The sequence below is a fragment of the Mangifera indica genome, chromosome 20 (genome assembly GCF_011075055.1).
Source record: "Mangifera indica cultivar Alphonso chromosome 20, CATAS_Mindica_2.1, whole genome shotgun sequence".
NCBI lineage: Eukaryota > Viridiplantae > Streptophyta > Magnoliopsida > Sapindales > Anacardiaceae > Mangifera > Mangifera indica.
In genome coordinates this window covers 2,285,198-2,312,119 of record NC_058156.1, presented here as the reverse complement: position 1 = coordinate 2,312,119, position 26,922 = coordinate 2,285,198, and the positions used below count along the sequence as shown (strand labels likewise).

General features: G+C 34.8%; 4 protein-coding genes across 8 annotated transcripts; 3 read left to right on the top strand and 1 right to left on the bottom strand.

The window, feature by feature from the left end:
- Nucleotides 1–4,156: 4,156 nt before the first annotated feature.
- On the top strand, nucleotides 4,157–7,954 carry LOC123203855 (TORTIFOLIA1-like protein 3). 4 transcript variants are annotated; one of them, XM_044620311.1, is made up of 5 exons: nucleotides 4,157–5,089; nucleotides 5,173–5,278; nucleotides 5,504–6,063; nucleotides 6,609–7,025; nucleotides 7,529–7,954. In XM_044620311.1, the coding sequence occupies exons 1-4, from the start codon at nucleotides 4,325–4,327 to the stop codon at nucleotides 7,011–7,013; spliced, it is 1,836 nt and encodes a 611-aa protein (XP_044476246.1). In that variant the 5' UTR covers nucleotides 4,157–4,324; the 3' UTR covers nucleotides 7,014–7,025; nucleotides 7,529–7,954. The 4 variants fall into 4 exon arrangements, with proteins under 4 accessions (XP_044476246.1, XP_044476245.1, XP_044476244.1 ...); XM_044620310.1 differs by having other exon boundaries at nucleotides 7,526–7,954; XM_044620309.1 differs by having other exon boundaries at nucleotides 4,159–5,089; nucleotides 6,609–7,029.
- A 1,084-nt stretch (nucleotides 7,955–9,038) lies between these two features.
- Nucleotides 9,039–13,792, bottom strand: LOC123204456. Its single transcript, XM_044621119.1, has 4 exons — nucleotides 13,583–13,792; nucleotides 13,179–13,358; nucleotides 10,231–11,580; nucleotides 9,039–9,342 (listed from the first exon to the last, which is right to left on the bottom strand). Exons 1-3 carry the CDS (start codon nucleotides 13,595–13,597, stop codon nucleotides 10,252–10,254), a joined length of 1,524 nt encoding a protein of 507 aa, XP_044477054.1. The 5' UTR covers nucleotides 13,598–13,792; the 3' UTR covers nucleotides 9,039–9,342; nucleotides 10,231–10,251.
- Nucleotides 13,793–14,103: 311 nt separating this feature from the next.
- LOC123204455 (pentatricopeptide repeat-containing protein At1g74850, chloroplastic-like) lies at nucleotides 14,104–21,216 on the top strand. Its single transcript, XM_044621118.1, has 4 exons — nucleotides 14,104–16,157; nucleotides 17,283–17,597; nucleotides 17,680–17,787; nucleotides 20,415–21,216. Exons 1-4 carry the CDS (start codon nucleotides 14,308–14,310, stop codon nucleotides 20,743–20,745), a joined length of 2,604 nt encoding a protein of 867 aa, XP_044477053.1. The 5' UTR covers nucleotides 14,104–14,307; the 3' UTR covers nucleotides 20,746–21,216.
- Nucleotides 21,217–23,717: 2,501 nt separating this feature from the next.
- Nucleotides 23,718–26,337, top strand: LOC123203944 (transcription factor MYB1R1-like). 2 transcript variants are annotated; one of them, XR_006499403.1, is made up of 5 exons: nucleotides 23,718–24,321; nucleotides 24,421–24,629; nucleotides 24,849–25,319; nucleotides 25,750–25,960; nucleotides 26,275–26,337. XR_006499403.1 is itself a non-coding variant. In XM_044620442.1 (3 exons), the coding sequence occupies exons 1-3, from the start codon at nucleotides 24,081–24,083 to the stop codon at nucleotides 25,257–25,259; spliced, it is 861 nt and encodes a 286-aa protein (XP_044476377.1). In that variant the 5' UTR covers nucleotides 23,719–24,080; the 3' UTR covers nucleotides 25,260–25,500. The 2 variants fall into 2 exon arrangements, 1 of the variants encoding a protein (XP_044476377.1); XM_044620442.1 differs by lacking the exons at nucleotides 25,750–25,960; nucleotides 26,275–26,337 and having other exon boundaries at nucleotides 23,719–24,321; nucleotides 24,849–25,500.
- The last annotated feature ends 585 nt before the right edge of the window (nucleotides 26,338–26,922 follow it).

Sequence of the window (26,922 nt, the reverse complement as noted above, 5' to 3'; positions counted from 1 at the left end):
TATCTAGAAAATTATTGTGAATGTCAATTTTAGGTTTTTTTTTTTAAATTTGTTTATAATATAGTTAAATAACAAATAAAATGACTTATTTGAACTTCAATATTCAGATAATTAATTATTTTAATTATTTTTTATTTTGATATAAATCAAATTACTATTTTTTTCACTATACAATTATAATTAAATTTATGTAATTTTAAAGTTAGTCTATATAACTCAAACTTAACTAAATTTGAGTGAAGTTAAGCTCGAGTTTGAACTTGTCAAATTTGTTTTAAAGTTGTTCAAACTCGACTCTTTTTATAAGAGTTGAGTTTGAGTTCGTATTCAAGTTAAACTTCAAGTTCAGTTTGAAATTGTAATTGGATAAAAATGACTAAAATGATATTATTTTGATGTGTATTAATTAAATGATATCACTTTAATAAATTTATTTCTAAATTTTTATGTTCGAAAGTTTGGTGAAGGGAACACCTTTAAAATTTGAGTTTAAATTTGAAAATATTTAATTCTTGAACTCAAATCCAAACTCTAATTTATTTGAGTCAAACTTATTTTGAATTTATTTAATTGAACTTAAACAAACTTAATTCAAATTTAAACGTAAAGTTGCCCATATAGTTTGAGCTAGTAACCCTCTTAGCCTTTGTTAAGTCGATTCGGTTATTGGTTTGAATAAAATTGGCAGGTTAGCCTGTTTAGGTCTTCGCATTACCATTCTCAACGCTTCCTCAAGTCCAACTCTCACCTATGTGCTTGAGCAGGTTAAATTCTTGGGCTGACAAAGTCTTTGCCTATCTGGGCCCACATATGACACCTGCTTCTTCAGCCCAGATCCAAAGTAATAAAACTATTTTTACAAACATATAATAATAGTAAAATTTGGGATATTAATTAAAATAATTGCAAAAGTTTTCATCTAAACTTTTTTAGATAAATTTTGAGTGGTTTTACTTTTCTAAGCAAATTTAATTTTGTTTTCAAAATACCCCTCCTTATTAATTATGTTAGATTCAGTATAATTTTTTTCAATAACCTTTCATTCCAGAACATACTCTATGTTTAGTAAATTATGCTCTGAAGATTTAAAAACTTATTCGGAAACAAATTAATTTTTAGTATAATACAGATTGAAACAAAAAGATAAACATAAATGTAAAGAATAGATACAAGTGCGAGCAGATGTGTGTGAGTGCGAGTGGCTGCCTGTGGGTGTGAGTGGGCAAGTGTGAGAGCATGCAAGTGCCTACGGATGCGTATAGATACATATGGGTGTGAGTAAATATGATTATGTGTGTGTATATATATATATATATATATATAAAAAATTAAATATTATTTTATTTTAAATTTTAAATTATTTAATTAAATCATGATTCACCGTGTAAGCATATGATTAAATGCTTAAATCTTGGTGCATGTACTTTTTATTGTTTCTAATTAATTACTGAAGAGGTCATGTAAATCTCGTGAAGCCAGTAGTCAATTATTATAATCGTTGGAGGAGGCACAATAAGTATGTGAAATCAAAACAAGGCCCCCACACCACCACATGATGATTGATGCCTGCCCTACATGTGGAAGTACGAAAGTGACCGCATAATATAACAACGCCACCTAACATATACGGTTTTGTATACATCACCGAAACACGCATTTGAGACGGGACCCCATCACATCACATCAGACCACATGGCATTATCATCTTCATTAACAATCATTCGTAATTTAAATATATAAATAATATATTATTATATAATTTTAAATTATAAATAAAATTATACTTAAATACATAATAATATACCTAAATTATATATAATATATATATATATATATATATATATATATATATATATATATATATATATATATATACATATAAAATTTCTCATCAAAACACCACTTCCTTAAATTCAAAGTCACAAAAAATTCAATTTATCGAACAAGTTTCTTAATCACATATAAATCATAATTAATAAGCTCAATTAATTTTAATTATTTATAAATCGATAAATAAAATTTGTAAAATTAACAGATAAGAATTTAAAAAACATCATACTTTAGATGAGAAATAGTCCTTTCACCTTTTTTATTTCATGTGCCAAATATTATATCATATTATATAATATAATATTTACAAAATCTAATTGAGACGTCGTTATTTTAAAAAATATTATAAATATCTTTGAAATTTTAAAATTTTTCATATATACTTTTATCACTTCATCATTTTCTCTAAAAAATTTATTAATCTGTATTGATAATATATATTATCTCATATGATACGTATTATATTATATGATATATTTATTATATTATATAATTTGATATACTTAATGATATTTATTATTTTATATCTATATCATATTATATTATATAATATATGTTATGTATTATAAGATATTAATAATTATAATACAAATTAACGTATAAACTCATGGTTAAATGCTAACCGACACTGCAGTAAAATTTGTCCTTTGACAAAATTGCACACGGTCTTCCTTTTCCTTGAAAGTTAAACATGTTTATAACTTAAATGGTTGGTTGAAATGGGCTTTTTAAAACGATGTGTATTAATCTAATTGTTTCCATCCAACCGACAAGTGAGGCTATCAAGCAACATTAGATTAGAACGGTGTCGTACTCATCTCGCCTTACTGTTTGATTTGCTACCGACACCTACCAGATTGTCGTTGATTCCAACTTTGCTTCTTGTTCATTGGAAAAAGCCAAACTCCCAAGTTTTACTCTGCTACTAATTGACACCCAAGAGTTTTAAAAACTAAATATTTACCTATCATTCAAACTTTGTTAAAAATTTTTGTTATATAAAAGGGTAAAATCATTATTACAATAATATTATTAAAAAATATTTAATTTTATTTAATTTTTTCTAAATTTTAAAAACTAATACTTTTACTCTTGTCTAAATTTTTCTAGTTTTAAAAAATGATTATTTTCCCTCACATATAAGTTTTTTTTTCTCTCTTTTCTGGCCATTGCTGCATCTCCAAAGACCTTCTTTTTCCACCCAATCCGTTAAGTCAACTCTCTCTTGCCATTGGGAGACCAAGAGACGTTAATGAACAGATGAAGATCAAATTTTCATTCTTCGTTTGTTGACGAAGAGACGAATCTTTGTCTCTTTGTCTGTTGATGAAGATAGACGAATTGTCTTTATCTCTCTCTATTCATTGATGGAAATAGATGAATTCCTCTCTCTCTATCAACAAATAAAGAGACAATTTGTCTTTTCATCAATAGAAGAGGGACGAAGATTTGATTTTCATTCATTCGTCTATGCCTCTTAGTCTCTCGACGACAAGGGAGAACTGATTAACAGTTTGGGTGAGAAGAAGAGGTCGTCAAAGATACAACAATGGTTAGAGTGAGGAGAAACAAAAAACTTAGATGTAAGGAAAAATAATTACTTTTTAAAACTAGAAAAGTTTAGATTAAAAAAAAAATGTTAAATTTCAAAAACTAAAAGAGAATGAGATAAAATTAAATTTTTTTAATAATATTATTGAAATGAGGATTTTATCTTTATACATAACAAAAATTTTTAATTGTATTTGGATAATGGGGGGATATTTAAATTTTAAAACTCTATAATGTGAGTTTAAAAATAGACGACAACTCGGGTGGGACTAAGTGCTTTGGCCATTTAAAAACAAAAGAAATTTGTATGCCGACCCCAGGTCTATGCATTTGTCTTAAAAGCGGACACGTCATCAAGTAATGATTCAAAGGTGAGAAACTGAAGCATCTTGATTAAAGTCACAGTAATTTAGATTATAATCCATGCTACAGTACGTGGCCGTTAATTTTGGCGCTAATTTACCGGTATTAACTGCCTATGCATCTTCACATGCTCTCCAGCGCATAATTAACTCTTCCCCTTTCACTAATTTTTCATTTTTTAAATGGTAGAAAAATCGGAGATCCTCCACGTGGCAGTTTGTGCTAGTTCTCATGATGAACTTGACTTCACGGGATCATCATTACTAATACTAATCATAATTAATTACGATTAAAGATTGATCCACTTTGAGTAAAGTAAAAACAAAAAGAAAACCATTCCTTCATCACTCCACGTAAAACGACACCGTGCTTAACAACTGTCGTGACAGTATGACATCCCTCTCCTTTATTACATTTTCCTATCGACTTTCAAAAAGCGCATACGCAATTTCTTAGACACAATTGTCCTTTCACTGACACTCATCACCGCCAAATGTTACCGGCGGTTCCTGAGACCCGGCGGCGCCACCTCCACGACCATCACGAAACTTCTAAAAAGTTACATTAACCGCAAAACGAAATGGCTCAACCTCTCAAACTCAGAGTTTACGGTTTACTGACAAAACTGTCGGACCGTGATACGTATTCACAGGCAGCAACCGAACTGGAATCAATAGCCTCAACGTTGGAATCAGCTCTCCTCCCGACATTTCTCTCCTGTATTCTTTCTACGAATTCCTCCGATAGACTGGGGGTCAGAAAAGAATGCACCCACGTCATCACCACTCTGTCGTCGTCCCACAATTTGTCGCCTTACGTAACCAAGATCGTCAACAATCTCACACGCAATTTCCGTGACAAGAACTCCTCCATCCAGGCCACGTGCATAAGCACAATTTCGTCTCTTTCGTCACGTGTCACTGCGTCGGCATTTGTCACTATTTTGAAGTTGCTGTCCGACGCGCTTTTCACGGAGCAGGATATGAATGCGCAGGTCGGTGCGGCGCTGTGCCTGGCTGCAGCGATCGATGCGGCGCCGGATCCAGATGCGGGGAGGCTGGGCAGGTTGTTGGCGAGATTGGAGAGGTTGGTGAAGAATGAACGGTTCAAGGCCAAAGCAGCAGCTTTGGTGGTGGTTGGGAGTGTGATCGGATCGGGTGCGGCGGGTGGGGAGGGGCTGAAGGGGCTGATAAGCTGTTTGCTTGGGTTTTTGAGTAGTGATGATTGGGCGGTGAGAAAAGCCGCAGCGGAGGGGCTGTGGAGGTTGGCCGCGGTGGAGAAGGATTCGGTAGCTGAGTTTAAGGCCAATTGCTTGAAAGTTTCTGAGAGTAGGAGATTTGATAAGGTTTGCATTTGTTATTTTTTTAGTTTTAGTGTTAATTATATAGTTGCTGTTGAAAGTGTATGGTTTTATTTTTTCGTTGATAGGTAAAGGCTGTTAGGGAGGTCATGAATCAGATGATAGAGGCATGGAAACAAGTTCCAGATATACCGGAGGTGTCCCAGCCACTACAATCGCATTGTTTATCCAAAGGTATTTTTTTATATTCATGATTGAGAAATCATAGATCTTTAGGAGAATTGGATCATCTGTTTAGATTTGCTGAGGGAACTCAAAGATCTGAATCTGCAACAATTTGCTGAATTTTCATTTGGATTTGCTTTCTGATGATTTGGGCTTGTTGAATGTTTCTCTTCTTTTGATTGATCATATCTCTGATGTTCTTATTTTTTTCTCTTTTATGTTGATGGGGATTAGAAAATGCAAGTGATGGAAGATATCTAGTTGGCCCGAATAATTTCACTTCAGGTCTTGAGTTGCAGAGGAAATCGATTTCAGCTGGCAAGTCAACTCCACCTGATGGTTCATTTGCAAACACTGTTAGGAAGAGAGGCCCCTTTAAGAAAACGAGTCAGGAAATTTTCCAAAAGCTGGAGCATAAAAAACCTTCAAACTGGAAAGTTGAGATTTCTGTTCCTGGTTCTGCTTCTTTAATGGATGCTGAGGATGATGTCATGGAAAGAGATGGGAATGCCTCAGAAAGAAGGAAGAATGAGAAAACTAGGCCTCCAAAGCCTGATACAAAACGTGCCCTTTTCAACAAGAGTTCTGATGACAGGATGCACAAATTTGGAGGGTTGAGGTCTGGATCTCGGGTTGTCCCATGTCATGAGGAGAGCCGAGAAAATACTCTTGTATTTAGTGATAATTGTGAGAATCTGCAGATGAATCATAAGGACTGTGAAGATTTATCTTTGATCCGCAATCAACTTGTTCAGATTGAAAATCAACAATCCAGTCTACTAGATCTCCTTCAGGTTAGTTTATAATGCCTCGAAATTTGGCTTCAATTTTAACTTGATATTTTGCTGTCTAATACATATGCCTACACCTATTTATAAAGTACCATATGTTAGAGAGTTGTTCCTCCTATCATTGAAATTTACCTTACATACAAAACCATTTAATGTTAGACAAAGTTTATATTCGTCTCATGGCCTCCCTAAATGACATTATCAGTGGATTACAATAAGCCTGCTACTTAATTGTCAACACTTAATCAATGTCAGCTTGACAGAAGTAATATGAAAGACAAATAATTCTATAGATTTGTTTTATTGTTCTCATAGTCTTTAATTGCTTCTAGAATTCATAATTCTTCACCTTTGGATTTGGTTCCAATGCTCTTTCTTTCATTTGTTCAAAATAAGCTTACATCCATGCAATCCATGTGTGCATGTGTTATAACACTTCTATGATCTGAACCGTATATGAGAGTTCTAGTATATAAGTAATGAATCAATTAATGCATTTTGATGAGTGTTTCTTCTCACTTGTTGCTGATTTTCCCCCATATGTATAGAGATTCATTGGTAGCTCACAAACTGGGATGCACTCTTTGGAGACACGTGTTCACGGCCTTGAGCTGGCACTAGATGGGATATCGTATGACTTGGCTGTATCAACTGGAAGGATGACCGATACTGACTCCCAGGGAACCACATGTTGTCTGCTACCTGGTGCTGAATTTTTAAGCTCCAAATTCTGGAGGAAGACAGAAAGCCGAAGTTCAACCTCGAGATTTACTTCTTCTGGTGGCACCTCATCATGCAGTGCTATGCATCACAGAACTGATATTAATGGAAACTCCGGAACTCTTAATTTACAGAATCGTAAGTTGAGGTATCAGGGCGGTGGGTTCATTGTGAATCCATTAGCAGAAATTTGCACTGATTCAAGGGGTGTATCAGAGGTGGCACATCAGTAACCAGTGGAATCAGTAGGTATTATAAAATAACACTGATTTTGGCCTTTGATTTTTCAAGCAGTCTCATGTTTTCCTTTCTTATTTGTTCGTTCTTTCTTTCATAATCTTGCTAGACTGCTAGTTCATGCATGATGTGATTCAGCACAGTTCAGGGGTTCTCGGACATGTGATGCTTGATATAATTGTAATTGTATCGCTGTTGACAAACAATTTGTGTAGTTAGAACCCTCCATAAAATCAACTTGACTGTGGATTTGTCTAGATAATTCATGTGAGGGGCATATACCTTCCCCAAACTTATCTCTCCTGTCCAGCTAGCTCAAGTCACATGGATGCTGTTTCCCATGAAGCTTCTGCCATGATCTTTTATAATGCTAAGATGGGCATTTGGATCATTGCATACAAAATGTGGTTTCCCTTTTTGTCTTCTTTTTCTGTCAAAGCTGAAATTTAACATATTAGATTAACTCCTGTTTATCCTGGTAACCATTTGATTTCTACTTATTGTGCAGCAGGTGTGAAGTTAGCAGGTCATGAAGGAATCATTATACGCGTGATAGTTGGTGAAAATACTCTTATGTAAGGGATATATCTGAGGGCCATTACTGAGTACATGGATTCAGGTTTTTCTTTTTCTTTTTCTCTTTACTTTCCCATGAAAGTAGTCCTCTTAGTCAGCAGTCAGGGGATCAAGAAGCATATTCATTCAATAATTCTTGAATTCAATTAGCTTTTTTTTTTTGGTTTTTAAACTTTTCAAGTAATTCGAAGACTGAAAGAAGAGTAATCACTTTACACCAAATGTTTCCACCAAGTGTGAGATGTGTATAGATTAGGGCAGCCTTTTCGCCCTCCTGACGGTTAGCTAGTCATTTTCTTTCGTTGTAGCTTGAATATGAAATGGAAATGATTCTCGTGATTAATTATGGTATCTTTAAGCACACCTTTATGTAACATTCAAGATCACCACCATGATAGTCAAATCAAATATTATATTATGTATCGAAAATCTAATTTTTTGTATTGCACATCTAATATTGTATCGTATTACATGATACGGTTTTTAAAAAATAGAATAAAAAAATTTGTATCATATTAATTCGTATACCTAATGATATGTATTATTTTATATCTGTATCGTATCGTATGATACATATTGTATATCACACAATCTCAATTAATGCAAGACTGTATGGTAAATTTGGGCCTTCGCTGTAGGGGGTAAATCAACTGAGCCATTTACGAGCTGCTAGAGGCTTGATTTGTGTCAAATTAAGTTCAAACTCAAATTTGTTGTAATCAGTTTGGTAACCTCACAAGTTCATTATTTGGTTTAAGTAAAATATCACTAATATTTAAAAGTTTCAAATCTTGTTTTTATACTCTCAAAATCTTAGCCTTTATAAATATATGTGTTAAAAAAATTTAAATATAATTTTTTTAATTGTTATAGAGTTCAAATATAATTTTTTAAACCAAGCTTAAATAAACTATTTCGGTCTCGAACTTGAGTCTAAAATTTTCTTATTGGATGAACTTGAGCTTTGTTTTAAAATAACTAAATTGCGCTCGTGGCTCAACTCGATTCACTTACACTTTTAAATGCTAATGAGTAGGAATCATTCAAAAAGATTTCTAAGACTTCTATGCCCAAAATAACGTATATTGCAAAATATTAATAACTATAATAAAGAGGTAAATCACATCATAAATTTTATACCTTAAAAGTTGTGAACTAGAAATTCTTGAAAGAACAATACAATATCCTTGTATAATGAATACTAATTAAAATATCAATAGTTACGTATCACTATATGATTAGGTTGAAATCATCCATCATATAATATTAATTTATTATTACTACTCGAATTAATACTAATTTATAAATACAAATGATTTTTGTTACTAAAATAACAAGATATGAAAGTTGACAAATGCAGTTATGGAGTGAAACTCCAGATCTTGTCATTTGATCTCGGAATCAAGAAGCAGTGATGTATTTTATGGACATTAAAACACAGCAAGTAACAATTTTACTAAAGGCTTCCATTAAACCACCCCAAATAATTTCATCAGACTACTTAAATATAATATAATATGATGCAGCAATTACAGAAAGTACAACAATTTTGATTTCTTGATGAACATGTCTATATATATTATAAAGTTGGAGATGTATAGCTTTCCCTTCATAATCTGCAGCCTATTCATCAGAATTGTTCGACAAACATCGTCTTCTGAGCTACATTGAAGAGGGTTAGGATGGGGTCAATTCTGTGCTTGCTCCATTCGGCCGAATACAGCATTTCTTCTCAGTCAGTCATATAAGCTGTGAAGGACAAATTTAGAGATTAATTCTAAGCCATATAATATCATGATTAGGAAGAAAAAAGTGTTCAAATATAGCTGCATTGGAATATTCAGATGATAAATGGGACAGTCCAAAGTCAATAGCAAGACAGTAATTTTCTGCATGTTTTTCCTGTTGATACTATGGATATCGGAAAGGAGATGCTTCAAAAAGCGTTAGGTTTTCTCTCATCACCAACCTGCTTCATGTTAGTCAGCCAAGACGGTGACACAACTATAAACCTGACCAGAACCGATTATGAAAATATGACACCCACATTTGCACACGAAAAAGAAATGAACAAAGAAAGGTGGATGGAAAAAGAATGCGAGATTTAGAGATGAAGCGTGAATACACCAACAAGAAACAAAGCAACCATTCTCAGGACTTAACAATATGCTTGCTTTTCGCAGCTCAAGGCTTAATATTTTGATGTTTTCGCTGGTAATAAAATCGACAAATCAGCCTATTTTTCCAGAAAATTTAAGAAAGGGAAATGGAAAGAGAGATTTTGAATCTACAGGAATATTACTTAGCAGAGAGATCAATCAGAACTTATGACTATATTAATGGCAAATTATTGGAAGCCTCAAGCACAAGCAAACATGTGCGTTAAATAAATCTATGATCCATCATCAGCATCTCAGATGAGATTCTCAAATTGATTAGTTTAAACAAAGGCAATAGTATATTCAGAAAAAAAGAGAAATAAAAACTAGCTAATTCGCCAATTGAGCCACAGTTCATGACAACCATAGAACCAGTAAATAAAGATATCATCATTTCTAGATGAGTACTAACATGAAAAACAAACATACTCCAAATGCATGCATCCAAACCAGAACTATAAATAAACATATAGCCAACCTGACAAGCCAACTGTGCTAGTCATTGACTATCTCGAGATGATTCAGTTGACGTATGTGACTCCAAAGAACCATTTTGCTTTTCCCCCATCTTTGTCTTCACAATGCTTTCTTTGGCAGAAGAATTCCCATCATAACCGTTCAAAGATTCCTTCTTCTGCTTCCTTTGGAAGGTATACTTGAGAAATTTAACATATAAAGGTTGAGTAGGAATCCCTTCCGTTAAATTAGGCGCTTTAACATCTGAATTTACTGAAGGCATATTGACAGCTTGAGCATCTGCACTGCAAGCTGGAACCTCAGAACTCTCTACAGATCCACATTCCTGACTTGTCAACTCCAATGTATCTACCAACAAGTCATCATTGTTTGATAGGGTTTGAACAGTACAAGCATTGTGAAACTCAAAATCACTTTCAATAACTTCTGCACATTCTGACTGAAAAATCATCCTACCATTATCTGACAGTGATTGCTGGGTTGACAGATATTCTGAATCCTTCTCAGCTTTAGTTTCAAATATCTTAGAGGAATCAAGTAGGACATCGTCACCAACTGCATCAGGGAAATTCCTGGGGCGGAAATGATCAGATTCTTGAGTTGTTTCTACAACCCCATCTGGAAAATTCCTAAAGAAAACCTTTCTTTTCTTATATCTGCCAGCTCTTTTTCTTTTCCAGTAAAAGGACTTCAAAGATTGAACTGAAATGCAGTTTCTATTTCCCTCTGTCATTTTGTATTCATCTGGATTATTCTCTACTCCATCCATTTTATCAGCCCCAGCGTCAAGGTTTGTGCATGCATCTTCATCTTCTCCAATAGAGGTTTCATTTTTTCCATCATCTACTTGCCCAGGAAGAGACAAATTTCCACCTAAGAGGTTTCTTTCAAATGCATGAATTCTCTGGGTGCACCCATTCCTGTAAAGCTTAGGCTCTTTTCTTCTTGTAACTATAGAGGCAAAGTCAGAATTGCAAAAAATACAATTATCTTTATGAGAACCATTTTCACCATAACATTGGTTCCCCTCAAAAGTCATCTTCAAAGGTGAATTCTTCACATCAGACGTCACAACCAATTCAGATATTGCATCTGGTAGAGAAGACACCATAGTCACAGAAGTATTGAGTCTGTTGTCCAGTGATGCTGTCATCATAGTAGCAACATCACCATAGGCATTTTGTTCATCCAAAAGTCGCATTTGATCGTTTGTTGCCCTCTCCAATTCATCTTGTGCTTCTATCAACTCTGCTCTAAGATCTTTTACTACATCTTCTGCTTCACCAAGTTGTGCTTCAAGTTCGTCTATCTTACTTTGTTTATACAAGGCTGCTACCTGTGCTTCATTAACCTATAATTAATGCACCATTAGTTTAATTCTTTTAGCTATCCTACATAAGATGAAAAAATAAGAAAGAGTTCAAAAAGGAGAACACAAAACGAGCAGAAACTATCAAACAGAAGATTAGATTCTGGTGACCTCACTATGTTGCTTGATTCACCCCAAATCAAACAAACCTAATTCCCTGTTCTTCCTGCCATCTCAAGAATCAGCAATCCATTTTTCCACTTTAGATCATGTAGCAACACAAAATACTCTCTGAAAACGTATACATGGGATGATATATGACATAAAAATGTCAAAACACATGACTGATTAGTTGTAGTGGAGCATCGAAAAATTTGCAACAAGCTGTGTACCCACTGTTTGTTTTCTGTGAATTCAGTCTTGGGCCAAGGTTGAGACTGAAGACACACTCTTTCAAGCAAGCAACTGAAAAAAATGGATTTGAGATCACCTATTAGGAAATAGGAGTGAAACAAGATAGAACCGTAGGGGAGAAAAAAAAAAAAAAGAAGGAACAAAACTGCCTCTGTTTTTCACTTTCTAGAAGTAATCAAACAAGAGAGATGTACAAGAATCGTCTAATGTTAGAATGAAAAGTTGTGCTATTTAGACAATTTTTATAATACAGCTTATCCGCAGTCCCACCTGCATTCCTCCCAAACACAGGCACGAATAGAGTGAACTCCAAGATAAAATAAGTAAAATATATATTTGATGAACATGATGAAACTCTAATTGGATTATTTTCAGTGAATGATGATAGAAAGTTTACACAATGAGATGATTTTAAGATGACAAAAACTCCTGTAACAATAGAATTGGGATACCAAATATTGTCTTCAGGGAAATCTAGTATTTAGACAATGAAAAGGGTAAAAGATGTTATACAAGCCATAACCATTACAAAATACAACATAAAAACCAATAGAATCCATCATTTACTGAAAAAAAGACAGAAAAACATGCCCCAAAATAAGACTGCTTATGAACAACGAAAATTCTTGAAAACATGAATGATAGGACAAATTTCAGAAAATGCTAATCCTTTGACATATTCTAGGACTGATTTCAAATACTGCTAAGCACTACATGTATTCTAGGCCAGATTGCAGTTTTAGCAAGAGAAGAAAACATTATTTCACACCATCCCACAGTAAGACAAACCCATCAGCTAATGCAGACTCCTTTCTAACCATGAACAATCATATAGGGGAAAAACAGTCATTGAAAGAAAAGTAAAAACCCCAAGGTTACATGTTCTCTCTGATTCATCGACTGTTCAGAGCTTAATATTAAAAAAATGAGAGAAAGAAGGAAAAAAAAGAAAAAGAAAGAAACTATATACAATGAAATACTCTCTTCAATGTAAAGCAAAAACCTCACAAGACATAATCAATCATAAGAGACACCCCAGCAAGCCAAGCCAAGCCAAATAAGAAAACACAGAAACATTAAATGAAACGAACGAATTAAAAGAATCAAATTAGAAGGTTTCTCAGCAAACGAACAATTAACACCAAACAGAAGGAACCCTTCATCAACTCCTCAACACCAAAACACAAAAACAAGATCAAACAGAAAGGAATATATAAACAGAATACCTTAGTATCCAACATTTGCTTAAGCCGAAGCAGCATACGCAACGCGTCTTCTTTCGCCGTAAACAGCTCCTTCTGATATCTCATCGCTTTCCTCTCCGACACCATTATCCTCGCCGCCGCCTCTTTCGCCGTGTTCAAAATAATATCCGCATAGGCCTTCTTCAAGGCCATCAGTTTATGCTACACCAAAACCAACAGACACCAAATAATTTTTCAATCAAACAACACTCTTTAAAGCACACAACTTAACGAACAAAAACAAGATCAGAATCAATCTCTGTACCCACAAACTCCACCAAAACTAAAAATAAAAATAAAAAAATAAACCCACAAAATATCAAACTGATGCTCTAAGTTGTCACTGAGATGCTCACAAAAGGGTTTAAAAGAAAAAGAAAATATACCTCGGAATCGGACATAATCTAAGTTCAGCTAAATGCTTAACACATTAATGTGTTGCCTCTTCAATTTCAGACCAAAACTTAACAAGCAGAAACCAAAGGAGACGGTTTGGTTTTGTTTTGTTTTTTCTTTCCCTTTGCAGCTGACTGTTACGAACTGAAGGTTAGGTCAATTTTACCAAAAAGCCCTCGCTAGTTCATAACAACTACAAGACTCCCCGTGAGAAGACAGACAGTTAACCCCGTTGCGTTCTACGGGAGCGAGGGGGCCTCGTATAGTGGGGTCCAGTCAAGCACGTGGCATTATAAAACGTGGCAAAACGATGGTTGTGATTTTAGGGGAAGAGATACGTGGGTGTGACGGTTAGGTTTGGCGGTGGTGATTAAGGGATTATGGGGGGGTAGCGAACAGAATAGTGCGGCCCTTTATGAGAAAATGGTTGTTTTATCGCGAACTTTTTAATCGGTCCAATTACCGCCAAAAAACCAGTTTAGTATCGGGTCAACCATTCAGAAACGGGTCTCGGGTCAGGGTCCTTAAACCCTGCTCCAGTATCCCTTCCCCCTGTTATCCACAAAAGCTCTACCTGACTTCATTGAAAAACAACTTCTAAACTCTCAGTTCTGTATGACTTTCCCATTGAAATTCGCTAGAAAACCTCAACAATTCACCCAGAAAATCCGTTTCCTTTATTTTTCTCGAAATTCATGCAAATTATTTCACCAAGATGACCCTCTCGATACCCAGTCCTTCTCTTCTGAGACCAAACTTGAAGCCATACTTATGTAATTTCTCACTTCAACGGAGATTCCTCTCCGGCGACAAAGATATCTTCTACGGACATCGAATGTTCCTAGTTGGCGACTGTGGATTGTCTACTGTCTCCGTGAAAGTCCGAGCCAAGCCGAAAGAGTTGGTCCTTGGGAATCCATCTGTCATTGTCGAGAAAGGAAAGTATAGTTACGACGTCGAATCTCTAATTAACAAGCTTAGTTCCCTCCCACCCCGTGGCAGTATCGCGCGATGCCTCGACATGTTCAAAAACAAGCTTTCCCTAAACGACTTCGCTTTGGTCTTCAAGGAATTCGCTCAACGCGGCGACTGGCAGCGCTCTCTTCGTTTATTTAAATATATGCAGAGGCAGATCTGGTGCAAACCGAACGAACATATTTACACGATAATGATAAGTTTGTTAGGGCGAGAGAATTTGCTCGAGAAATCGGCTGAGATTTTCGAGGAAATGCCTAGTCAAGGCGTACCACGAAGTGTTTTTTCATACACAGCATTGATTAATGCGTATGGACGTCACGGTCAGTATGAAACATCTCTTGACCTCTTAGAGAGAATGAAAAGAGAGAAGATTTTGCCTAACATTTTGACTTATAACACTGTGATTAATGCGTGTGCAAGAGGGGGATTAGATTGGGAGGGGTTGTTAGGACTATTTGCGGAAATGAGACATGAAGGGATACAACCTGATATTGTGACTTATAATACATTGTTAAGTGCTTGTGGTGCTAGAGGTTTAGGTGATGAAGCAGAGATGGTTTTCAGGACAATGAATGAAGGTGGGGTGTTACCTGATTTAACTACATATAGTTATCTCGTTGAGACTTTCGGGAAATTGGGGAAATTAGAAAAGGTTTCGGAGCTTCTTGGGGAGATGGAGGTTGGAGGGAATTTACCAGATGTAACATCATATAATGTGTTTTTAGAAGCTCATGCAAAAATGGGGTCGATTAAGGAGGCAATGGGAGAGTTTAGGCAGATGCAGGCAGCAGGGTGTGTTGCAAATGCTGCAACTTATAGTATTTTGTTGAATCTGTATGGGAGGAATGGGAGGTATGATGATGTGAGAGAGCTTTTCCTTGAGATGAAAGCGAGTAATACGGAGCCTAATGCAGCCACTTATAATATTTTGATACAGGTTTTTGGGGAAGGTGGGTATTTTAAGGAGGTGGTAACTTTGTTTCAAGATATGGTGGAGGAGAATGTTGAGCCAAATATGGAGACTTATGAGGGTTTGATTTTTGCTTGTGGGAAAGGAGGGCTACAGGAGGATGCCAAGAAGATTTTACTTTACATGAATGAGAGAGGTATAGTACCGAGTTCCAAAGTATACACTGGTGTTGTTGCAGCATATGGGCAGGCTGCATTGTATGAGGAAGCACTTGTTGCTTTTAACACAATGAATGAAATTCAGAGCCAGCCAACTTTTGAAACTTTCAACTCACTGCTGCATACTTTTGCAAGAGGTGGACTGTACAAGGAGTGTGGGGCGATTTTGTCAAGAATGGGTGAGGCTGGTGTTTCAAGGAATCGAGATTCATTCAATGCTCTGATTGAAGCTTTTAGGCAAGGAGGCCAGTTTGAGGAAGCTATAAAGGCGTATGTTCAGATGGAAAAGGTGAGATGTGACCCTGATGAGAGGACCCTTGAGGCGGTTTTAAGTGTTTACTGCTTTGCAGGCCTTGTTGACGAGAGTAAGGAACAATTCCAGGAAATTAAAGCTTCTGGGATATTGCCAAATGTTATGTGCTACAGTATGATGCTGGCTGTTTATGCAAAGAGTAACAGGTCAGTTTTCTCTCTGTGTATTCAATCATGAACGGTGGGTTTCTCAATAATTGCATATCTCTTTCAAAATCTTGAATGTGTGAAGAACTTGAACACTAGGAATCCTATTATATAGCAGATTAAATTTTTAGACATAAGCTATTCTGATTCATCACAGATGACAATAGTAACACATTGTTCTATTAGATATTAAGTAGTTAAAATCTAGGGACAAGTTTTTGTGAATGGTAACTATGAACATTCTTTTAGTGTGATAAATTTTTTTATTTATGTCATTTGTGACATTTAATTTATATACTTTGTTTTCAAACTTAATACAAAAAGGGTATGTTTGGCGGTTGAAATGTACACTTGGCAAGGTGTGGTTCTTGCTTTCTCATATAGGATTGAGAAGCTGTCAGCTTATTCATTTTGAGCTTGTAATGGAATAGTATTTGGAAGTGCAATATTTGAGAGGTTGCATGTGAAAACAATGCTCTTGCTTGGTGCTTTGCTTTCATAAAAGTTAACTTTTAAGAGTACATGCTGTGGTATGTCTTTTTTTTCCTTTTGAAACATTGTATGCTCTGTAAATTTAGTGGTGTTTCTGCACAGAAGATACCAAACATTTACTTGAAGTTTCTTAGGCCTCAGGATGTGAAATTTCAACTTTCTGTTAACTGCTTATTCCTGTCTTCTCCATGCGTTATTCATTATCAGTTGGTCCTTAATTTCTTCAACTCCTTGGTGTTTTAGATAAGCTATCTTTTTAAAAGTTCTGGCAGTTAGTGTTACCAGAAGTCCTTATATCTTGAAAAATTGCCTTGAAGTGCACTGAATTTGAGTTATGGAAAGCAATGGACTATGTATATTGTATATCCGTGTGATGCTTAAAACTTGGAAAACATAAAATGATAAACGGAGATATAAGGGTTATTTAGCTAACAAAATTATGGATTTCATATAACATCTTTAAACTTGCCCAACTGTAATTAATTTGTAAATGCCAGTGAAGTAGCAGCGCTTTTAGTTTTTATTAACTTGTGACATAATAATTAATTCATGTTATCTATAAATGTCACAGAAGCAGTGTCAGCCTACTTCCTTTTTGGCAATATATCTGATTCCTTTAAAACCTTAATTCAGGTGGAATGATGCCTATGAATTGCTTGATGAGATGTACACAAATAGAGTTTCAAATATCCACCAAGTAACTGGGCAGATGATCAAGGGAGAATACGATGATGAGTCTAACTGGCAGATGGTAGAGTATGTCTTTGACAAACTTAACTCTGAAGGTTGTGGTTTGGGAATGAGGTTCTACAATGCACTTTTGGAAGCACTTTGGTGGCTTGGCCAGAGAGAACGGGCGGCAAGAGTGCTTCATGAAGCGACAAAGCGGGGGCTTTTCCCTGAACTTTTTCGTAATAACAGACTTGTTTGGTCTGTGGATGTTCATAGGTACCATGAAAATTACTTTCTCAAGTAATTCTTATATTTTTATAGTAATTTCCTTTTAATCTTTAAGTTGATTGTTTCACAGAATGTGGGAAGGCAGTGCATATACAGCAATATCAGTTTGGCTCAACAATATGTATGAGATGTTCATGAGCGGCGAGGATCTTCCTCAACTTGCAACTGTTGTTGTAGTGTAAGTAATTTTTTTCCCTGAAGCTATCATGATTTTTGTTTTATCCTCTTAGAGGAAGACAATACTATATTGGCTTGTCTGAGTCATGTTTGCTCAGCCCAACTCTGCAGGCAATGGTTGAGAGTCTAACCTTTTCTTTGTTGGCTAGTTATGTTTGGGCCATGTAATCTCTGAATATGACGTCGCAACCCATGGTCTTTTCAGCCTCTTTTGTCGTCGTTAACTTCTTACCACATCAGTTGTCCTAATTCCTGCCCTATTCTCGTTGTTCTTCACATCAGTTGTCCTAATTCCTGCTCTATTCTCATTGTTCTTCTTCACTCCTGGATGAATAGTCTTGGACACTTTTAAGAATCAGCTCTTGACCAATAAAAATAGAGGATAAAAACATAAAGAATACAGTAAAATAAAATTATTTTATTAATTAAAAGGTTAGAAAGATAAATCAAATAATTTAAAAAGTTCGAAGTCTTTCGTTCTGGACAATTTAAAAACTCTTAAACCTCCTATTTTTTGACTATTCAAAGCATCATAAATCTTTCTAAATCTGTTGAAATTGGCTGTCTAAATTATAAAACCTTAGAAATATTTTTTCTCTCCTCTTTTTTTTAACTTAAAAACATTATTTATAATAAAAATTACTATTAGATTAAGGGTAAATGCTATTATAACATTTTCCGTCTCTTTAAAATCATCTTGTCTTCATTATGGGTTTTTTTTCTTATATATATATTGAATTTTTTTCTAATTTTTCCCTTTTTTTAATTTTTCAGATTTTTTATTTTATTTTTTTACTTTTTTTTTTATATATCTACTCACCCTTTTTTCTGTCCACTTCCTTTCCACTTCTCCACTTTTTCCCAAACAGTCCCACATATCTTTTCTTTTCAACTGTCTCATACAACTTCTTTGTCTTATTTCTATTTATTTTTTTTTAACCTTTCACGCAACTTTCTCTTTCTTTCTTTTTTCAACTTTTCATGCATTTACAGCTATCTCACACAACTTTCTCCTTTTTAAATTTTTTTTCACTCTCTTCCCGTCTTCTCTACGTGTTCTGTAAATTTGTTTTTCTTCACGCTTTTGTCGTCGTCTTGTTTCTTCTCTTTCTTCTTTCGTCTTTTTTTTCCTTTCACGTTGCAAATTTTCTTCCCTAGCCGGTCAGACTTTTTTCACAAATCGACCGCTGCATCATCGATCTTGTTCATATTCTGTTGCTTTCTTTTCTTCTTCTTCTGTTTGCCTTTTTTTCTAGCCACCTTTCTGGTGTCAAGTCCGGTCACCCTTCACCATTTTTGTTGCCGATCTGTCTCTCTCGTTCGATTGAATGTTTTGATACAATTTGTTAAGGACTAACTCTTATTCAACAAAAACAGAGGAGAAACATACAAAATGTATAATAAATAAAACTATTTTATTAATAAAAAAATTACAAGACAAAGCTAACCATTCAAAAATTTTGAAACCTTCCATTTTGGACAATTCAAGGATTTGAGACTTTTTATTTTTTGGCTATTTGAGACATTAGAAACCTTCATGAATCAGTCAAGATTTGTTGTCTAAATTATAAAATTCTAAAAATATTTCTTTTCCCCTCTCTTTTGAAATTTAGAGATACTATTTATAATAAAAACCATTTTCGGATTGAGTACAAGTATTTTAATCTTAGCAGATACCTTTGCCATTTCATGTAGCATAACAGCTAATTATATGAGTGCAACAAATTAACCGAGGTTGGACCTAAGGGTGTTTCTGACATATTACATAACATGTACTGGGGCAGACCATGGACCCTGCTACGATAAAACCCAATCCAGCTCAAAAGGCCAATTATTGAACCTTATCCACCTTAAGTCAATGGGTTTGGACATTATATAGCCAACTCAATGGACAATCAATACCCTTTCCCAACAGGTTTTCTTTAATAGACAAAGCTAGTCATAAAATCCCATGAATTATCATTATACCCTTGATAAAATAACAAACGATATATTCCTAATTTATAACGCTAGACAATACTAGACTCAACAGTCTGGCATGAAACTGTACAGTTTAACAGTCTAAATAAAGCATTCTCTAGCATGCTAGGTGGTTCTAGACTTGGTAATCTAGCTCATTCAGGCTATTTTTGTTTTTGTTATTTTCATTTAGGCAATTAGGTTATGTTAAATGATTTTATGGCTAAATCTGTCCATTAATCAAAACCTTGACATTTTGGGAATTATGATTAGTAAAGTTGGCCCTAGAAATTTTAGGTCAAATTGGGCAGTTGGGAAATAGGCTGGCAACTCAAATTTGCAGCTCTATATGTGGACCTATATTGTTCCTGTTTAGGCAGAAAGGTGACTAACTGGGATTAAGCTCAGTGGAAATTCTGTATGCCTAATTCTGAACTGCATGTGTGGTGTGGACCCATGTAGTTGGAAGATGACTGAGCTGGGATGCAAATGCTAACATTAGTGTATAGGATACATGGAGGGGCTTAGTCTATAGTTCCAAGCCAAGTTTGTCCTTCAAAGGGATGCTGACCATTCTATCTGTTGCAATTTGCTGGCAATTCATAAGACTTGACATGATTGTATGATTTTTATGTTTTCTCTAATGATGGTATACCTTCTGTTGATCAGAAGGGGGCACATGGAGAGAAACTCAATCACACAAGAGTATCCCATAGCGAAGGCTGCTTACGCATTCCTGCAGGATGTATCACCTTTATTTAATTTCCCAGGATGGAATAAAGGAAGAATTATCTGCCAGCGGTCTAAACTAAAGCGAATTCTGACAGGCATAGAATTGTCTTCTGATGGGTCTAAGAAGAACATAATTACTTTAAGTAACTCACCCTTTTCTTCACCAGAAACACAAACATATGCAACAGATGCGAAGAATGATCAACCTGATACTTCTGCTTCTGAAACAAGAAGTACAAGAGCAGGGCTCATGGCAAGCCAAGTATAAATAGATGTATACAAAATCTATTTGTCAGTTTTCAATGCTCGGAAGATCTCTGTCTTCTACCTGCAGTCGAAAGAAAGTGAAGAGTTGAGGGCTAGTATGATGTTACCTTTTGATATTTGCATGGAGGAATAAAAAAAAAAAGGTCTTGACAGGTATGATATCAGCAGATGCAATAGCCAGAGGCAACTAAGTAGGATTTAAAGCAATTTCTTGCTGGTTAAATTTGAAGCAATTTCTGATTCCTTGATACAGTGGCAGGGAGCTTGGATGAAGAAAGGGTGGTTTGTAGCTGTAAGTTATCCTCATTTAAATCTAAATTTACATGATATTTTTCACGTCATAGGTTATTACATAATAGTCGAATCGTATATCGTACTATATATTTATTTGTCTTTTAACATGTGTCTTGTATTATACCATATTATAAGATATGTCTTTTTAAAATAATAATAAAAATTTTTAACTATCATATCATCATCTTGATATATATTACAAATATCTTTGATATTACTATGTATAGTACCGTATTAAATTCAGTTTATCAAAGATTGGAAGAAGTGTCAATGGAGGTTCCTAATTGAACTCATTTGATATGCTAGAAACAGAATACCTGTTTTACATGTATGTCATCGATGATGTGATTGATGTATTCTAATTGCTCCACTACACAGATTTCCTGGTTAAAGGTAACAAATTTTAGCCGAAAAAGGGATATTTTTAAATGGTTTAACCGGTTAAATGATTAATCAGTTTAAAATTTAGTGTGACCTATTTATAAATATTAATTTATTTAAAATTTGATTAAATTTGATAAATTTATTTGACCAAAATATTATTTAAAACTAATAAAATTAAGTTTACATAATAGATATTTAAAATTATATTTTATATATTTCGTATGTTTTATATTTAAAAAAATAAAAAATATTTGATACTATTTTAAAAAATATATAATAATTTAATAATAAGTTAAATTGATTGATTGTTTAATTGAATCAAGAACTATGAACTAAGGAGATAACTGATTTCACCACCAATCAGGTTTTAAAAAAATTGTAGTCACCTGATGTCAATGTAATCCTCCTGACAGTGATATCTTTAAGCTTTAGAATTGTAAACGCATGACATAAAGAAAGAGCAAATTAAATTCCTTCATGTGGGCCTGTGCACTCAAACAAAATCAAAATCAAATATTTCTTGTCAACCAAAATGGGAGAAGACCTTCGATTATTTGAGCCATGGACCACCAATAAAGAAGTCATATTGCACTAAAATGGAAACCATGCCTTTTAGATAACAGCGATAAGATTGTAACATATTTACCGAAGATTTTTGAACAAATATGTTAAAGGCGTGATGGGTTTACTCACTTTCCAGATTTTAGTGATTGTTTTCTTATCCAACAACACACGCAGGGTAGTTTGACTGAAAAAAGAGGGGGATTCCAAATATGAGAGCAATCCCTTCTTGATGATATTTCAAGACTAAAGTTTTATTTATTTGATAATTTCAGATTTCATCTGCATAAACTAGTTAGTTGAACTCATGCACTAATCATAGAAATGATAATTTCGGTCTGAATTTAGAGTATTTGACCCAAACAGAGAGAGAATTCTCTAATAGAAATAGAGACGGAGATGAAAAATATCCCCGTAATTGGAGACGGGGATACATGTATCTTCTCTCTGCCTCACCCCTTTATATTAATATTTTTACTTAAAATACTAATATACCCTTATAGTTTTATTTATGTTTTTCAAATTTATTGATATTTTTGTTGTGTATATTAAGATAGTTAATATATGATATTTGTGACATTTGAAATAATGAGTTGATTTTAATTTTAATTAATTTTGTTATTTAATATATTTGTATTGTGTTTAAAGGATATGAAAAAGAGACTTTTCTTTGTAAAGATGAAAAACAGAGAGGAAAAGGATGAGAAAGAGATTTTTCTTTACGTGATATTTGTCATCTCTGTAACAAGAATAGAGATTAATATCTTCTATGAGAATGGGGATAGAGATGGAGATTAAGATCCTCTCCCCGCTCCTTTCCATTGCCATCCTTAACCAATCCTTCTCTACAATAATGTTGGTTTACTTTGACATCACATACTGACAATGGTTATTTTCCAATTTACCCTATTCATTATTTGGACATTTCTTTTGGTAATCTGAGGCGACATGTCATGTGGATTACCATGCATCAGAAGTCCAAAAGGTTTTCAAAAGCTCAATCAATGGAAGGATTTGTGCTTATTGAAGATATTCTGGATTCATTCACATGCCAAAAAGACAAAGCAGATATTAGGCGGTGAAAAGTTATTAACGGAGAAAACCTTGTACTGTATCTGTTAAAATAGAAAAATGGTTGTTGATGATCACTTTTGCTCTCAAGAAAAAGCTCCATATGCATTAATCTCCATTTACAATGTGCGCTGAAACTGAAACCCATCTTTTTTTATTCATTATCTTTACACTTTGACAGACAAGGAATGAGGAAGATGAGTAATGTGACGCATCTTAGATGAAAATGGTGGCACCCACAAAGCCCCCACCATGAGAGGCGACATAAAAAAATGGACCCATCTTCCTCTATCTCTTTCATCATCAAAACTTTCAAATATCTTCTCAGAAAGCCAATAATCTTGCCAACTACATCAACATTCATTTTTAAATTACATATTTGCAGTCATTTTTAACATTTCATGTGAGTTTTTCATATAAACCAGTTTTCTGTAAAAGATAATGCACCGCATGTTGAGTTAGTTTGATTCATTGGGATTCACATGATTGAGTTAATTTTTTAAGTCAAATTGATGGGACAAGCTGGGTTGACTAAATCCATCTGACATTGAAAAAAAAGAGGATAAGATAATATTTTCCTCAGAAATGGTTGCTGGCTTGCTGCCCTTCATGTGCTTTCACGTTTTTTAATTTCTGAATCAGAAGCCATTGCCCATTTTCGACCAGTTGCAGAAACCCTAATAATGTGTATATAATTCTGCTTCAATTTTTAGCTGACAGAATGTAAAGCTATCAGATTAAAATGAGATTTTTTTTCTTACTAAAATTTAACATTTTTCATGTTCATGGGATGGGAGTAGGAGAAATACACAGGAACATTACACAACAACACCAAATAAACGAAGCAATCTGTGCCACACATGGTGCCAGTTGTCAATTCCATATCAATCCTTCCCTTCTATAAATATAGGTTACAGCTCTTCACATCACTGGCCATACCATATCAGTCATTTCCTTTTCTTCAACTTGCGTCTTCGTTCAATCGTTTGGTTCTTCTGTTTTATCGCTTATTTTTCTCGTGGTACGATGTCGGATACCAGCGGCTCCACCGTAACCGACGGCGGCGAGATTATGTTGTTCGGCGTGAGAGTGGTGGTGGACTCCATGAGGAAGAGTGTGAGTATGAATAACTTGTCTCAGTATGTACAGCCTCATGAAAACAACGGTAACGATAACAACAACAATAAGAATGACGTTGCGGCTGCTGGTTACGCCTCTGCCGACGACGCAGTTCCAAACTCTAGAGCGAGTCGCGAGCGGAAGCGAGGTTGGATTCAGTCATTGAGATCTCTGTTTGTTTAAATATTAGTTTTTATTATTTACAATTTTGTTGTTAATTTTTTTTAATTTAATTGAAAAATATTAGGAGTGCCGTGGACGGAGGAAGAGCATAAGCTGTTCTTGTTAGGGTTACAGAAAGTAGGGAGAGGAGATTGGAGAGGAATCTCTAGAAACTTCGTTAAGACTAGAACTCCAACACAGGTGGCTAGTCATGCTCAGAAGTACTTTCTTCGCCGGAGCAATCTCAACCGGCGACGCCGCCGATCTAGCCTCTTCGATATCACTACAGATTCGGTAACGATTTCATTTTGATTTCTTAAATCTGAATCAATTTACTCAAATTAATCAATTCAAACAATGAGAAACTATAATAAAATGAAGTTGAATCTCTATATGTTAACTCAAATCAATCAATTCAAATAATGAGAAAATATATATTTTCCTGGATCATACGTTAAATTAGTTCAAATTATGGATCTTAAAAGAAAATTATGTTCTCGGTTGAATCTTCAGGTGGTAGATATATCAGTAGATGATGAGCAAGTGGAGCAACTAGACAACAATCCATCAGCCACTGTGCAGCGGCTTGAAACAAACAATTTTGCTATGATACTTCCTGTGCCTTTCTTTTTACCAGCAAGCATCGACAATCCAATGGAAAATCTGATAGTAGGAAAACTCAATCAGTCAAGCATAATTGGGACAAACCATGTTTGTCCAAATCCTATGGTTCCGGCTCCCGGAGCCGTAACAGTGTCCGATCTTAACTTGAATTTAAATCTAATGATGGATCCATCGCCATTGCCCCTCAAGCTGTCGTTGCAGAGGGGGCAAAGGGAATCTTCCTCGTCAAGGCATTCAGCTTTTCAGGTGATGCCAACCTTAAATCATGGGGATGGCAATAACATGATCAGTGTTGCTTGAGAAGGGAAATAAAAGTTGAAAGGAAGGTGGATAATTAGAGGGTGATGCTATGCTGATAAGGTATGTAGGTGACTGTTAATGTTGTTGTTGTAAAGAGCATGAGAAAGACTATGATTTCTTGTTCTCGTGGTGTTGCTTTTACGACGGAACTATCTTTAATTCTTGCTAATTTGTCTGTTTGTTTAGCATAACTTATATTCTCTTTTCATTAATAATCTTAAATATTTAGTGGTCTTATATATATCCAATTTTAAGTATTCAATTATTGACCTAAATGATATATCGTGGCGTGTCATTCAATTGAGTACATACATATGGATATACAGTTCTACTGAACACTATCAAGTTGGATGTTAGTGGTAGGGAAGCATATTTTTCTCTTCTCTGTTGTTCATGTGATAATGTGATATTGAATATGGTCCTCACTAATAGATGTGGATAGATGCATGTGGTGTTTCAATGCAATGACTGGTGGTATGGGTCATAACAGGATACCTTATCTTTGGACTTATATAAAGAGCTGAACGAGTTGCCAGTTATGGCTGTTTGGTCTTTACTTAGACAGGCAAAGTAGGCTGTCAGTCATGTCAATTTTATAGGCTGCAAATGGGATAATTTCTATGGTGAAAGGGCCTTCCGCCACAGGAGGGCTTGCATGAGCTTTGAAGACAGTGACAACACCTCTCTAAGTCAATTCCCCGGTAAGCTACTTTAAGTGATAAAAAAAATATTTTATATATTCAAATTTTATATGATAATATTTTTAAAATTAAAATTTTAATTTATCTAATTTAGTATTTATAAGATCAATTATTAGAGTAAAAATTTATCTTTTTTAATATAATTAATTCAGTTTTGAAAGTGATGACTCAAATTTTAACGATATTTTAATATCAAAATTTTGACTTATCATTTCGTGTAAAATTTAAACGAAAAAACATTACAAAGGAATCATTGCATAAGTTAGTTTTTTATTGACTTTAAACCTGTCAATTAAATTTACTTTGGTATTTAGGCCAAGAGTATTGCAGAAATTACAAGTGAAACAGTAGTGGCTTTTGCCTTTTTCCCACCTGAATGAAGGATTGCATTTTAGGGAGAAACATTCTTTTAATTATGATATTATTTCTGTTCAAATGGGAAAGGAGTGGGGGTCATACATATTACTGAATGTTTCGGCTGCCAAATGAATGTGGGTTCCCATGCATCTTTAACAAAGAGGTTGTGAGGATTAGCCATCAATGTTTATGTTGAAAGGGGGCCTACTCCGCTCGATCTCATGTGCAAATTCAGTTATATGTTAAAGGAGATACTGATTTGAATAAACATTACATTGAAAAGGCTTTGGATTAAATTAGCCATGGTAGCGGGTCAGGTCGACCCACTTCTCGGCCAAACCACCCTATTTTTAAGGCAACCAACAAACTTGTGACACATACCAGACCCAGGGATCATGCGAGTGGTGTCGGAGCTTTGGGGGTGTGGGTCGACTCGACATGACTCATTAAAAAATAATAAATAATTAAAAAATGGATACATATATATATAATTATATGAGTTAGCCTACATAGGCATAACTCAGAGCGTTATTGATTGTGCCTTGAGCCTTGACATGTTATTTGGTTGGTTTAACTTGCTAGGCTCGTTGACACAGTGGGTTGTG

What these genes read in the sequence shown, in the direction of transcription:
- LOC123204456 (XM_044621119.1), bottom strand. An exon ending in AGCAAATGTTGGATACTAAG is followed by an intron (nt 11,581 to 13,178) that starts GTATTCTGTTTA and finishes CATTAATTATAG; the next exon opens with GTTAATGAAGCACAGGTAGC.
- LOC123203944 (XM_044620442.1), top strand. Translation starts at nt 24,081, where the DNA reads ATGTCGGATACCAGCGGCTCCACCGTAACCGACGGCGGCGAGATTATG. An exon ending in GAGTCGCGAGCGGAAGCGAG is followed by an intron (nt 24,322 to 24,420) that starts GTTGGATTCAGT and finishes GAAAAATATTAG; the next exon opens with GAGTGCCGTGGACGGAGGAA. An exon ending in TCGATATCACTACAGATTCG is followed by an intron (nt 24,630 to 24,848) that starts GTAACGATTTCA and finishes TTGAATCTTCAG; the next exon opens with GTGGTAGATATATCAGTAGA.
- LOC123203855 (XM_044620311.1), top strand. Translation starts at nt 4,325, where the DNA reads ATGGCTCAACCTCTCAAACTCAGAGTTTACGGTTTACTGACAAAACTG. An exon ending in AGAGTAGGAGATTTGATAAG is followed by an intron (nt 5,090 to 5,172) that starts GTTTGCATTTGT and finishes TTTCGTTGATAG; the next exon opens with GTAAAGGCTGTTAGGGAGGT. An exon ending in GTCTACTAGATCTCCTTCAG is followed by an intron (nt 6,064 to 6,608) that starts GTTAGTTTATAA and finishes CCATATGTATAG; the next exon opens with AGATTCATTGGTAGCTCACA.
- LOC123204455 (XM_044621118.1), top strand. Translation starts at nt 14,308, where the DNA reads ATGACCCTCTCGATACCCAGTCCTTCTCTTCTGAGACCAAACTTGAAG. An exon ending in GTTTATGCAAAGAGTAACAG is followed by an intron (nt 16,158 to 17,282) that starts GTCAGTTTTCTC and finishes ACCTTAATTCAG; the next exon opens with GTGGAATGATGCCTATGAAT. An exon ending in CTTGCAACTGTTGTTGTAGT is followed by an intron (nt 17,788 to 20,414) that starts GTAAGTAATTTT and finishes TCTGTTGATCAG; the next exon opens with AAGGGGGCACATGGAGAGAA.